This window comes from Erythrolamprus reginae, chromosome 2 (assembly GCF_031021105.1).
Source record: "Erythrolamprus reginae isolate rEryReg1 chromosome 2, rEryReg1.hap1, whole genome shotgun sequence".
Taxonomy (NCBI): Eukaryota; Metazoa; Chordata; class Lepidosauria; order Squamata; family Dipsadidae; genus Erythrolamprus; species Erythrolamprus reginae.
Genome location: NC_091951.1, coordinates 225,972,532 through 225,987,519, shown reverse-complemented (window position 1 = coordinate 225,987,519; position 14,988 = coordinate 225,972,532). Strand labels below are relative to the sequence as shown.

The 14,988-nt window shown below is 39.8% G+C and overlaps 1 protein-coding gene across 2 annotated transcripts; it reads left to right on the top strand.

The window, feature by feature from the left end:
* The first annotated feature begins 5,145 nt into the window (after positions 1 to 5,145).
* LOC139162085 (serine protease 1-like) lies at positions 5,146 to 14,657 on the top strand. 2 transcript variants are annotated; one of them, XM_070742111.1, is made up of 5 exons: positions 5,146 to 5,185; positions 7,199 to 7,358; positions 10,360 to 10,613; positions 13,361 to 13,497; positions 14,508 to 14,657. In XM_070742111.1, exons 1-5 carry the CDS (start codon positions 5,146 to 5,148, stop codon positions 14,655 to 14,657), a joined length of 741 nt encoding a protein of 246 aa, XP_070598212.1. The 2 variants fall into 2 exon arrangements, with proteins under 2 accessions (XP_070598212.1, XP_070598211.1); XM_070742110.1 differs by having other exon boundaries at positions 10,309 to 10,613.
* Positions 14,658 to 14,988: the final 331 nt, after the last annotated feature.

Below are 14,988 nucleotides of genomic sequence, written 5' to 3'. Positions count from 1 at the left end.
TCTTTTCACTCTGCTGAATTATTATTTCCAGAGCAATCCAAAGAACTGAGTAATTATTCAGTAATAAACAATTGTCAAATCTTCTTAAATAAACTTCTACTGTTTTAATAAAAATAAAAGATTTTTTAAATTAAAATTTGTATTGGAGAACTGAGCAGTAGCAACATTAACCCCCATCTATACAAGAAAATTGAGAGGATATTGGGGTGGGGTGGGGGCTGTATGGTGAAGTGCAGATTACCTCATAAATGTGCTAAAAAAGAAAGATGAGCAGCCCAGTAGCTCTTGTGTGTAATAGTGTATTTTCAAAAGATTTCAAAATAACATTTCCAACTGGAAGACTGAATTTTATAATAATATGGTCAGTGCAATAAAAGCAAACATAAAGTCTAGCATAGTGGAACAGCAATAACAAAACCCAAAGTTCACAGTCACATTAATGATAACCAACTCCATAAAATTTCACCCAGAATGTGGTAAAGGTTTTTTTTTTTTTTAAAGTTGAATTCATTGCTGGGCATCGTTAAAAATGAGACTGAAAATAAAATTGTCAACACTGTAATGCCTGTACACACTGTAAATCAATATTGTCACATAAGTAATAAACACTATCTTCTAGGCTGCACTTCAAAAACAATATTTTAGTTAGAAAAGGCAAAAGATATGTAGAGCAGAGCTCTTCAAACATGGCAACTTTAAGACTTGTGGACTTCTGGGAATTCTGGGAGTTGAAGTCTACAAGTCTTAATGTTGCCAGGTTTGAACACCTCTGATGTAGAGAGTAGCTCGTTTATGGAAAAGGACTGCACCTTTGTGAGATTTTTTTAAAAAGAATTGGAAATAAAGTGGGTTATAGGTGGCATGAATATTGAAAAATAAGGTATGGCATATTGAAAATAAAAACTGATTCTTCTCACACAAAATTATAACTCAGAGTCGTCATCTCAAGCTACATACATCCAAGGAAATGCTAACCTAGCTAAGTTTCAGAAAAGATTGAAGGTATTGTTTATTTATTGTTTTATTGATTGATTTTGTCCAATACACAATGAGGGTTTTAGTGGGTATACACATATTAAAATACATAATGAAGGTAATAGAGGATATACTTATAGTAAAATATATCTAAGAAAGAATAGAAGAGAAGATATAGGAATAAAACATATCAATGAAAGAATAGAAGAGATATAGCAATAGAAGAAAGGTATAGGACAGACCTGAGCAAGATACGGCCCGAGGGCCGGATGCGGCCCACCTGCTGTCTGTGACCGGCCCGCAGAGGTCGGTCCAACTTTTCTAGATAAGAACTGGGTGTTCAAGATATAATATATAATATATAATGTATAATGTATAATGTATAATGTATAATGTATAATGTATAATGTATAATGTACAATGTACAATGTACAATGTACAATATACAATATACAATATACAATATACAATATACAATATACAATATACAATATACAATAAATATATAACATATAACATATAACACATAACACATAACACATAGCACATAACACATAACACATAACACATAACACATAACACATAACACATAACACATAACACATAACACATAACATAATATAATATTTTATAATTATAATATAATTAACTCAGTTCCACCCAACAGTATTGGGTGGAACTGAGTTAATTATATTAGTCCGGCCCTCTAAAACCATCCCAATTTCTCATGTGGTCCTATGGCAAAATTAATTGCCCACCCCTGGTATAGGAGATACAGGAGAGCAATAGGACAGGGGACGGAAGGCACTCTAGTGTCTCCACACCTTCCAATGACCATCAGACAACATTCTCCTGCTATTGAAGCAAGTGTGAAAAAGAAACTCTCTTCAAATCTCCTGGATCAAAACCAAGAGATTGGTATCTCAATAGGAGGTACATACAGGGAGGTCTTGGAAGGGATCAGCATGATAGCAGATTCCTGTACTTGAGCCTTCAGGAATTTCAGGAGAACATATGGATTTAATTTCATCCCATTTTACATTTTTCTGTAAATCTGCGCAAAGCTTTGATTGAGTACCTTACTTTAATGAAAGCTCATCATACAAAACACTCTTCAGTGCTACTTTGGGAAGCAATGACCACACACGTTGTGCTTTTTAAAGCAAAGCAACTCTGTTGCTTTGTTTGGCATCACTTTGAAGTCTCAGTCAACATTTCCAGGCATCTCAACCGACTCTTTCATCAGCTGCTGGAAATGTTAGAGGAAGTTTACAGTACTTGGGCAATTCAGATGCAGAAGTCTCTTCTGGTATAAGGTTGTAAATCCAAAGAAGAACACCATGGTAAAAGAAGATTTTTCCAAGTCCTGACCAAGTTAGCTACCGATCTAGCTAAGACAGCATGCTATGGCATCAGTCATCCGTGAGCACAGAGTGGTGGTCTGTTGTGAAAAAATGTTCTTATGTGGAATTTTAGATGAGAGGAATGTTCACATGATGGAGTTTAAGGTCTCATGGAAGTTTCTGTGTGTACAGCTGAAGGCAACTCGGATTGACACTGAACTTCACGTATTGAACCAAGATAGTGCAGCAGTTTGGAGAGAGGTTAAAGTTTTTTGACTTTCTACATTTGCCTACACTTGCCACAAGTAATAAATTGCTCACAGTCACTCATGCCCTCATCACCTCGAGGTTAGATTACTGCAACGCTCTCTACATGGGGCTACCTTTGAAAAGTGTTCGGAAACTTCAGATCGTGCAGAATGCGGCCGCGAGAGCCACCGTGGGGCTCCCTAGATTCGCCCACGTTTCTGCAACACTCCGTGGCCTGCACTGGCTGCCAATCGGTTTCCGGTCACAATTCAAAGTGTTGGTAATGACCTATAAAGCCCTACATGGCATTGGGCCAGAATACATCCGGAACCGCCTTCTACCGCATGAATCCCAGCGGCCGATAAGGTCCCCCAGAGTTGGCCTTCTCCGGGTCCCGTTGACCAAACAATGTCGTTTGGCGGGCCCCAGGGGAGGAGCCTTCTCTGTGGCGACCCCGGCCCTCTTGGAACCAACTCCCCCCCAGAGATTAGAACGGCCCCCACCCTCCTTGTCTTTGACAAATTACTCAAGACCCACCTTTATCGCCAAGTATGGGGGAGTTAAGATATTCTTTCCCCCTAGGCCATTACAAGTTATGCATGGTATGTTTGTGTGTATGTTTGGTTTTACTATAAGGGTTTTTAGTTATTTTATTAATTGGATTGTTACATGCTGGGTTTTTTTTAATCATTGTTGTTAGCCGCCCCAAGTTTGCGGAGAGGGGTGGCATATAAATATATAAATATATAAATAAATAAATAAACAAACAAACAAACAAACAAATACATCAAGACATGTAACCATAGAAATAGCATATTTGAATAAAGGCAGGGGGCTTCTTGTCCAATCCACATTCTTTGCTGCAGTGACTAGTAAGATTTAAAATACCAGACATTGACAATTATTGTGATGAACACTGTTGCTTTCACTAGTCTGCAATGCATTACTCAAACCTCAAACTACATAAGGTCTTCCAGCCTCCTTGTTTTGTAAGTTGTTCTCCTCCTCATGCCACCTTTTGCCTCAATGACTCCATCACATTTCCAGGGAAGATCAGAAACCTTTATGGGGGCAGACCATGTCCTTCACTAAACCTATGGCAATCCAGAAGGATATCTCTTCCAGAGGTGGCAGTTATGGTGCCGGTATTGATGGAGAAGACCCTGGAGTGTCGCTAATTGGACAGCTCTTTCACATCGTGCAATCAAATCCAGGGATTTGACTCTAAGTGAGATGATCGCTCCCAAACCAAGATGAACTGGGTGTTCTGTTGAGCTCTCTGGTAGAATCCTCCCAAAAATGCACAGATACAATTTCAGACACACACACGTTTGAAAATTCAAAACAATGTTCTTTATACCGAAAATGCAAATAAACAGAGCATTCTTTTTGTATAGCAAAGAGCACTTGTCTCCAAACAAACTGGTAATTTGTACAAGTCCCTTATCAGTTCTGTGATACTTAGCTTGCAGCTGTGAGGTAATTCACAGTCCTTCTTCTTTCACAAAGTGAAACACACTTTGCTCTGGGTTAGTTTCAAAGCGGGGGAAAATCAGCACACAAAGATCAAAGTCAGCAAAGCAGTCATGAAACACAACGATGAGATAATCCTCCACAATGGCCAAACCCACAGGCTGCTATTACCACAGCCCCACCCAACCACAGGTGGCCTCATTTTCTTTGATAATAATCTCTCAGTTGTTGTTGCCTATGCATCGCTCTCCGCATGCGTGGCTGTATCATTAACTCTTGTTCTGATTCCAAGGAGGAGCTAGATAATTGATCTCCTTCTGAGCTGTCTGCTCCACTCTCCTCCTCCCTGTCACTCATGTCTTCTTGGTCAGAGAAGCCTTCATCATCAGACTCCACCGGGGGCAAAACAGGCCTGCAGCATGTGGATGTCTCCCCCACATCCACAGTCCTTGGGGCAGGAGCTGGGCCAGAGCTAACCACAACACTGGGCAAACTGGGATAACTGCCAATACACTTTCTAGATCAGGACCACAAGTGGATCAAACTGTTAAAAGATATCTACCCTGCCATATGTACCAGTAATGCAGAGTAGACAAAAATGCTATGGTTCTTACCTATATCTCCAGAATAAAATAATCTGATACAAGTATGGGAGTTTTTTCTGTGATGTGTTAAATTTTGCCCCCAGCTAAGAAGAGATCTGAGCTTTGGCAGCCATCTCTCTGCCATGTTTCTTTGAAAGGCTTTTGACGTGGACAAGTGTGGCTCATGCTTTGCAAACCAAAGAAATCTTAGAATTTTCAGTATCATTCAAGTAGGTAGACAGACAGTTCAATGGAAGACCCAGCACACAGGTCAAATGGTGTGTGAGTATCTACCTAGTGCTTTCCTTTGGATTTAAGACACCTGGAATAATGCTATCACTATGGTATATCATGAAAATGTCTAATATATGATTAATTGGTGATTATGCTTATGCAAGACCTTGGGAAGTAGGGAGCTGTTGTGGCCTTGGGCCTTACAGATAAGATCCCTGGAAGGGTATAAATAGGGAGAGATTCCTTCAGGGAATTCTATTCCAGCTTACAAAACACCAACAGACAGAATGAAAGTCCTGTGGATCTTTGCCTTCCTCGGAGCAGCACGTGAGTTTTAAAACAGATACTTGATTCTTCTACAGTCTCTGAAGTTGGTGGTTACAGTGGTCAAAGCCATCTTTTTCTCTCCATCTTCCTTTAGTGGGGGCACTAAACGAATGGGTGCTTTAGGGCTCAAATACACAGCCTCAAACTATCCTCCCTTTTTTCATTACACCTTTTGAATCAAAGGTTTACTGTATTTCCAGGCCGTTCTAGTTATCTTTCTATCTAGACTTTATTAAGCAAATTTATTGGATTCAAGCATATTCTTGAACCGCTATTCATTATTCATGTGTGTATAATTTTATGTATAACCACATGAATCAGTTGAATGCCTGTCAGAGTGCCGTTTTTCTCCACAGCCAGAGCCTTTACTATTTCCTCTGAAACATTCAGAGCCCTGCAATTTTCTAAGATGTACTAATCCCTAATGAATACATGTTTTGCTGTTAGAAGTTTAAAGAAACCTTCCTTGACACAGGGAAGCCTCTGTAAGATTCTTTTCGATTCATTTTAAGTGAAATTCCTTGTAAGTCTGACTTGAAAGAGAGTCCTAAATTTCTTTTGTACTTGACTTAAAGCTAAACCTATTAACAGTAGAAAAAGATACACACACACAGATGCCCCAAACCTTTGTTCTCTCTTCTGAAGATTCACCTGAGTATAAATCAGGTTTTATCATTTGACTTTGATATTGCTTTTTGGAAACAATCCTCATTGTTCCTTCTCTGCTGTTTCCCTCAAGTTATATAGAATATAAACATATTCGAAGATGGCTTAATGCTTAGCACTATACACTCTGATATCCAATTTTTTAAATTTATTTATTTATTTATTATTTATTTATTTATTTATTATATTTATAGGCTGTTCAACTCCTTCCAGACTCTTGGTAGCATACAACAAGTAAAAACAGTAATCTAAACCCCATTAAATATCATACCCTTAGTGGCCGGATCAAGATGGTATCAAGATGGTATCAATTTTGTCAACGGTACCAGGCTTGCTGGCAAAGCCAGGTCTTCAAGGCCTTCTAGAAGGCAAGTAAGGTAGGGGTAACATGGACCTCAGTGGGCAGCTGGTTCCAGAGAGCTGGAGCTGCCACAGAGAAGGCCCTCCCCCACAGCCTCACTGACTAACACTGTCTGGACATGGAGAAGGCAAATCCTATGGTCCCTTATTGGTTGCTGGGAGCTGTGTGGCAGGAGGCGGCCCTGAAGATAGTCTGGCCCCAAGCCATATAGGGCTTTATAGGTGAATTGCACCTAGAGACCAACTAGGAGCTATTGCAGCTCACAGAGTTTAGATGAGTGAACCTTGGTGCATCCACAACAGTTTGCATGGCTGCATTTTGGATCAATTGTAGTCTCTGAATGCTTTTCAAGGGTAGTCCCATTGAGAGCTACTGTATGTACTCATATGTGTATATACGAGTGTTCATTATTAATGAGCGCATAATTTTATGTATGAAACATATAGATTGCTTCAATCTCCCAGATATGTTACACATATCTACATAAACCTGCATACATCATATGAATCTGAGAAAGCAAAAACCACAACCACATTTTGGGGAACTTATACTGTAAACAAATTAGTAGGAATGCTGAAATAATTTGAGCATTTGATAGTCCATTATAAAGTAATCTCAGCTGAGGCCAACATGCCTCAAATTACTGAGGAGTAGTGGTCTTATCTAAACAAAATAGCATCCGTTGCTTCATGATATCAATAGAAACATATCAGTGTTGGGTTGCTACCGGTTTGCCCCAATTTGGGTGAACCGATAGCAGTGGCAGCAGGAGACCCCGCCAATCCACCTCGATGTGATCACTGATGATCTGCACATGCACAGAAGGTTCTTTGCATGCGCAGAAGCACTGTGCGTGAGCATGTTTACAGTTTCGAACCAGTAATGAAGGTAAGTGAAACTCACTACTGGAATATACTGATTACTGTAGTTGCTTTGCTACATAATAGTGCTGCATTTAATGAATTTGATGTTCCTGTTCTTATCAGTTGCTGCCCCCTTTGAGGATGATGATAAGATTGTTGGAGGATACACCTGCCAGAGAAATGCTGTTCCTTATCAGGTTTCACTGAATGTTGGTTATCATTTCTGTGGCGGTTCCCTCATCAATGAACGATGGGTCGTTTCAGCTGCCCATTGCTACCAATCGTAAGTGGCGAGTATTTTTATGATGATCCTAAAGCAATTTCTGTTAAAAGCAGACCTCTATACATGGAAGTTAAAAATGAACCAACAATAAATCAATGTTATATTCATTCAGTAAGTCTTGCATGCTTGTGATTCCACTTGCATTTACTCCTAGTCTGGTGTTTTATTATTAAAAATTAATACAAAAGCCAAAAAATGCCTATGATACCAAGGTAATCTTACAGAACTATAACTGTCCACTCAGTTATGTAGATTGTGATAGTGGTATGAAAATATCTTAAATACTTCAAATGCACTTAAATACTTCATCAGAAAAGACTTGCATAGAGTACAAATGTAATGATAACAATGTGTACAGGCTCCTTATATCACTTACAGTAACAGAGTTGGAAGGCATCTTGGGCTCTCACAGAAGATCTATAGTAGGGATTTGAATACCTGAAAAGTCACACATTCCTTCAGAAATAGCCTGTCATGATAACTGATTTAAGGAGCACATTTTTTTTTGGCACCCGGATCCAATATGTGAAAGTAGAATCCTATTCAGGATCTCCAAGGTCAGGGAAATGATTTAAGGATGAAATGCAGCAAACAGAAAATATTTTGATTAGAAGGCAAACTGTCTGTTTCTAACAATTACAGTATAACAGTTAAGGCTGAGCCAAAGGTTTTATACTATCTGCCAAAAGTCGGGAATAGTCTTGTGCTATTTTGTTTTGCACCTTAAAAGGGCTTCAGTGTGCATTATGTATACTTATAGCATAAAACTTGAACCTAACCATGAAAATGGAAGGTTCCGGCCTTATTTCTCTTGCATTTTGTCTTATGAGAAAACACTTATTTTTTGCTTGAGGGCAAAGTTTAACTTCCATCACCATCACTAAATTGTTATTATATTGTTGCAAACCACCTAAAGTTGTTGAGAACCAGCACAGCTTAGTTTCTTAGAAAGAACTTTATGCCATGGAGGCCAACACCATCTAAAGACCTGTCTGCTGTGACTTCACATTGTTGTAACTAGATAATAATAATTTACTGTCCTCTTTCCAGCTTCTGTATTTTTAAAATGGTTCGAGGTCTTGTATGCATATTCCATTAATTAGTGCAACAGTTATATGTAATATCTTAACAGCTTTAAAAAGATCACCTTATTTTTGTTGACATTTACATTTTCTTATACAGTGGTACCTCGAGATACGAGTTTAATTCGTTCCAGACCTGGGCTCTTAAGTCGAGCAGCTCTTATCTCGAACGACTTTTCCCCATAGGAATTAATGTAAATAATTTTAATTGGTTCCAGCCCTCAAAAAACTCACAAAGTTAGTCTAAATTATGCAGAAAGACATGTTTTTAATGAAGAAATGTACATGTACATATAAATGAATAATGAAGTTTCTTTCACTTAACTTGTAAACTTTCTTAAACTTTTAAATTTACATATGTTCAACTTTTCTGCCACCCAATCCTGTAGGACAGAGGTCCCCAACCCTTTTTGCACCAGGGACCGGCTTTAAGCGATCAAGAGAGGAATGGGTGAATGAATGGACGGAGGGTGGGAAGGAAGGAAGGAAAGAGGGAAGGGACAGGAACAGAGGAAGGAAGCAAGGAAACTTATGAAAGGGGAGAGTAAGAGAGGAATGAGTGAAGGGAGGGAGGGAGGAAGATGGGAAGGAGAAAGAAAAGAAGAAATAGAGGAAGGGAAGGTAAAAGAGAGAAAGAAAAAGAGCAAGAAAGCAAGCAAGCAAGCAAGCAAGCAAGAAAGAAAGAAAGAAAGAAAGAAAGAAAGAAAGGGGGAAGGGACAGGAACAGAGGAAGGAAGCAAGGAAACTTATGAAAGGGGAGAGTAAGAGAGGAATGAGTGAAGGGAGGGAGGGAGGGAAGAAGGTGGGAAGGAGAAAGAAAAGAAGAAATAGAGGAATGGAAGGTAAAAGAGAGAAAGAAAAAGAGCAAGAAAGAAAGAAAGAAAGGGGGAAGGGACAGGAACAGAGGAAGGAAGCAAGGAAACTTATGAAAGGGGAGAGTAAGAGAGGAATGAGTGAAGGGAGGGAGGGAAGAAGGTGGGAAGGAGAAAGAAAAGAAGAAATAGAGGAAGGGAAGGTAAAAGAGAGAAAGAAAAAGAGCAAGAAAGAAAGCAAGAAAGAAAGAAAGAAAGAAAGGGGGAAGGGACAGGAACAGAGGAAGGAAGCAAGGAAACTTATGAAAGGGGAGAGTAAGAGAGGAATGAGTGAAGGGAGGGAGGGAGGTAAGAAGGTGGGAAGGAGAAAAAAAAGAAGAAATAGAAGGGAAGGTAAAAGAGAGAAAGAAAAAGAGCAAGAAAGAAAGCTGCAAGCACCCCCCGAGCCCCCCAGGCTGGCTGCAACCTTTTAAAACACGCGCGCCGCTTCGCAGCTGTCTCCTGAAGCCGAACGCGGAAGTTAGCGTTTGGCTTCAGGAGACAGCTCCTTGGCGCTTGTATCTCGAATTTGGGCTTGTAAGTAGAACAAAAATATCTCTCCCCTCCCAGCTCTTATCTCGAGTTGCTCTTAAGTAGAGCAGCTCTTATGTCGGGGTTCCACTGTATTGTTCTTTTTAAAATATAAATTCCTTCACATGTCAATTCTTTTAATATGTAACTATACTGTATTTATTTGTATGAAAATGCAAGATTTGTTTTTTCAGATTCTTTGGGGGGAAAGCATAGAATTTGATAAAGCAAACATCAGACTTTCTTGGTTAATACCAGAATTTGTATTGTTGTGCAAAGGGGTGAAAATAAACTCTCTAAATTCATATTCAACACTGTACAAGCTAGAATTGTTTTAACTTCTGTCTTTGTGAAATTTACGATATTAATCATGATTACATGCAAAGTTCCCATTGTAGATTCGAGTCTCTACTCTAAAACTATATCGGTTGATCTGATTGTTTGTTCTTTAGCATAAGGTATTCAAAGCATTTTTTTCAGCTTGAGATCAGATATTGCTTTGTACATCAAATATAATGCTGCAACATTAACTTTCAGCCGCATGAGTGTGATACTTGGAGAGCACAATATTATGGAAGATGAAGGGACCGAGCAGATTAAAAAACCTGCAAAAATCATTGTCCATCCAGAATACAGCTCTTATCTCTTGGATAATGATATCATGCTCATCTTGCTGGATTCACCTGTCACTATTGATGCAAGTGTCTCACCTATCCCTTTGAGTAATGGATGTCCAGCAGTTGGTACCCATTGCTTGATCTCAGGATGGGGCAATACTCTCAGCAATGGTGGTGAGTATTAACAAGGATTGGTTAACTTAATTTGAGTCCCAGGTACATGACTGAAGAACTGTAATTGCTGCTACCTGCTGTCAGCCAGACCACATAGACCAATGCCATGTGGGTCAGCTTTTTCAAATGGCTCTCAGTCCCATCATTTATATTTTGGAAAGGCCTTGAAGATACGGCTCTTTGCTCAGGTCTTTGATGGGGTTGATGAATGCCCCCCCTTTCTTCCTTTTCTTTGTTCTTATCCAGATTTGTTTTCTCTGTCATCTTTGCTTTGGGTTTCTTGTATTGTTGCTTGTTTTTAATTTGTAAACTACCTAGAGTAAGGTGACCAGACATCCCGCTTTTCGCGGGATAGTCCTGCTTTTTGCCGATTTGTCCCGCATCCTGCGGGTTTTTAAAAAAGTCCCAATTTTGGGGGAATCCGAATTAATTTGTCTAACACACCCACCCGTGCTCCCTTCCCTTGGTTTCTCTTTTCTCACCAAAACATCCCAAGACTGCCATGCCGCCAAGCCAAGCAGGGATATGGGTTTAGCCCCATGTGGGTCGAGTTGGCCAGCCAACCGGCAGCTGGGGAAACCCGTGTGATGTCCCCCTTCCTCCTCCCCCCTTCCTCCTCCCCCCTTCCCCTCCCTCCTGTTCTCTTCAGCTGCGGCTGCTGCAATTGATTACTTTTTGTCATATGACTGTCACACCAAATGGAGTCAGGTTCGAGGAACTGAGCTGGATATCCCAGCTGCGCAAAGGGCAATCGCTTACACAGGCTGTTCCCCATCTGGCATTCCCAAACTGCCTCCCCCACCCACCTTGTTGCAGAAGCTCTTCAACCAAAGGAACAGCTTGCTTCCTCCCTACCAGGTCTGAGCGTTGTGAAAGAGATAGAGGGAGAGAGAGAGAGAAAGAGAGGGAGGGAGGGAAGGAGAGAGAGAAAGAAAGAAAGAAATAGAGAGGGAGGGAGAAAGAGAGAAAAAAGAGAGAGGAAGGAATGGAGAGAAAGAAAGAGAAAGAGGGAGGAAGGAAAAGAGAGAGAGAAAGAGAGAGAAAAAAGATAGAAAGGAAGGAAGAGAAAGAAAGAAAGAAAGAGAGAGAGAGAGAAAGGGAGGGAGGAAGAGAGAGAAAGAGCGAGAGAGGGGAGGGAGGGAAGGAGAGAGAAAGAAAGGGAAAGGGAGAGAGAAAGAGAGAGAGAAAAGATAGAGGAAGGAAGGGGAGAAAGAAAGTTGGAGGGAGAGGGAGGGAGAGAGAGAAAAGGAGGGAGGAAGAAAAAGAAAGAGAATTTTTTTTTGCTCCATATACACCAAATTTATAATCAAACTGTGGGGAAACTGTGGGGTGAAGTGAAAGCTGGGGCGGGAGAGAAGCGGGGGGTGGGGGAAGGCACCTTTGGCTGGGTCTTAAAAGGGGTGTGGTTTATTTGCATTCTGAGAAGGAGGAGCCTCTCAGCGCTTCCTCCCCTCACCAAGCGACCTGCCGGTCTTCGTGCTATTCCTCCATCTCCCCTTCCTGGTGAGACCCGCATTGGCACTCAGACGCCAGTGTCCACCCCACCCCCCCCAGCAATGGTGTCCCACTTTGTAGAGGTTACAATCTGGTCACTTTAACCTAGAGCTGCTGGGAGTCAGGCTGCGTATAACTTTTAGCAACAAGAACAACATCTCCCCATCCCAGGTCATTTGGAAAGAATCAGTAGGTGGATTAAAATGTCAAATCCACCCTAAATATCAGGCTGCCTGTGTGACAAACCAGAATAATAATAACTCAACTGCAGGAAATACAACTTTAGCAACCGAATAGTTAGTGCATGGAACTCACTACCTGATTCTGTAGTATCATCACTTACCTAACCACCAAAGCTTTACCCTTGGACTATCCACTGTTGACCTCTCCCAATTCCTAACGGGTCAGTAAGAGGTGTGCATAAGTGCACCAGTGTGCCTTCCGTCCTCTGTCCTAATGTTTCTCTCTTATTAGTGTCATGTACATATCATGTACATGTATATAAACATTATTATATCTTTGTATACTATCAATGCGTACTTGACAAATAATAATTAAATAAATAAATAAATAATAACACAATTTTGCAAACTGAATGTACTTCCCCTTCCCTCTTTTATCTGCATATCAATTATAATTTATTATATGGAACCGTTTTTAAAGTTATTTTCTTGGTCTTTGCTCAAGTCCCTCTTATCTGACTATTGCCTTGGTAGTAGTTTTGTCTCTCATCCTTCAAGGCCATTCCCTAACGCTAAGCCCTCTGCATTGCTAACCTAAATCTAGTAATGCATTTTTGTCACTGTTGAATTGCTAAATGCTTCAAGTATTCACAGGGATAGAGACATTCAGGGACATCTTGAATCTATTATTAAATTCCAGGTTTAAGTTCTAACATCAAGAAGAAAACAATTATTGGACTGAGCCTTGAACTAATGTAAGCCTATAAATGGTGGCTTGGATGGTTTTAGAGCGCTGAAGATGAACATGCATCATTCAAATTCCACTTTTTCCCCTTCTTTTTGAGGCTATTTTCTTGTCTTGAGTTGGTTACTTCATCTCAGACATCATATTCCATAAAATTATGGAAAAGCTAGTTGCTTTTACTTGTCTTGAATGACAGGGCTGCTGCTGATCATTTAAACAGAGTCTCTTTTTTGGCATCTTTTAAGACTAACAAATGTTAATGTAACGCATGGGTTTTCATGAGCTTCCCTTAACGTCCTTATTTTTTCCTTATTCTTTTTTTCTAGTAAACTACCCTGATCTTCTGCAGTGCCTGAATGCACCGATCCTAAGTGATAGGGAATGCAATGCTGCGTACCCAGGACAAATTACCCCAAATATGGTCTGTGTTGGATACCTGGAAGGCGGCAAAGACTCTTGCCAGGTGAGAATACTTGCTTTCTCACCATCTAAAATGATATGCATCCAGGATTCATTTACAGATTAGCTATATTATTTAAACTGTTCTTCTAACATTATCCCAAAGCAAAACAGAAAGCAGAAATAAACCTAGGCAAAAGAAAAAACAGGAATGGAAAAAAAAGGGTATTAAAAAAATAGAAATGAGAAACGCTTGGTGTTTTAAACACTAAGTTAAATACTGACCACACAGAGTAAAACTGCTCAGGATTTCCACTGTGTTAATGAAAAGCTGTTCATATATAAGAAGTGGAAAACTCTTGAAACCTCTTTCCAGATTAGCATGTTGCAAATCCTTGTGTATATAATCACACTTGCCCAAATAAAATATTCTATTCAACTCAATTCCAGCCTGAAAATTCTCAGTAAGACTTTCTTTCAGAGAATTTCCAGGCTGGAATTGAATAGAATAGAATATTTTATTTGGGCAAGTGTGATTATATACACAAGGAATTTGTCCCCAAAGCTCTCAGTGTACATGCAAGCAATAGAATAATGATGCCAAATTTGGGGGAGGGGGAGATAATAATAAGAATAAATAATAATATTACTACAGCCATACTACATGGTAAATATGCACATACTCCTTGATTTTAAGTTTTCATCTCGCTATTATTCTTGCATGGTCTACATGGAGGTTTGTAGGGCTACTTGTAGGGCACTGCTAGCATTGTGGACTGAAGTGGTAGAAAGGGGAATCTGGCCGTTTTTCTTACATTTTGATTTAAACTGAAGAAAAATATGGAAGATTACAAAGGTCCTTCTTGCTTTGAAGGAAGTCTTCATAAACTTTCAAATTTTTATGAAGCTTGGAAGAATTTAGCTGGGACCACAAAAATGTTTTGGGCAATCGTTCAACAAGGTCTCCTTATGGTCTGAAGCTACTTTTTAGTGTAGGCTTAAAGAATTCAATAACATATTTTCAGTCTTTTTTATAGCAAACCTCTCATGTTTTCAACTCTTTTCACCTTTTAGGGAGATTCTGGTGGCCCCGTGGTTTGTAATGGAGTGCTCCAGGGTATTGTCTCCTGGGGTATAGGTTGTGCTTTGCCAGGCTATCCTGGAGTTTACACCAAGGTTTGCCAATACATCGACTGGATCAATGCAAACATAGCTGCCCACTGAAACCGATGCTTCCTTCCTAATGTGATTCATCTTAATAGAGAATGAAATGAAATAAATAAAGCCTGATTACCATACTCACTGTTTAATGTTTTTATTTTAATAATTGCTCTTACCTATGTTTCTTGATAAATAATAAAGCACGAACGTAGTCCCCCCAAAACCTTCTTTTTATTTCAATGGCTGTGAATTATATTCATTCACAGCAATAATAAGTCCCAAACAATGTTAATTAGTCTGACAGAAATCTGCCACAGTATTTTGGAAAAGGCTGATAAGCACCAACCTTTATATCTCTTGACACACTGCCAAAGACCTATTGTATTTTTCTGAG

Coding starts and splice junctions, on each gene's coding strand:
- LOC139162085 (XM_070742110.1), top strand. CDS start 5,146: ATGAAAGTCCTGTGGATCTTTGCCTTCCTCGGAGCAGCAC. Junction 10,614..13,360: donor CAATACTCTCAGCAATGGTG/GTGAGTATTAAC, acceptor CTTTTTTTCTAG/TAAACTACCCTGATCTTCTG. Junction 13,498..14,507: donor GCGGCAAAGACTCTTGCCAG/GTGAGAATACTT, acceptor TTCACCTTTTAG/GGAGATTCTGGTGGCCCCGT.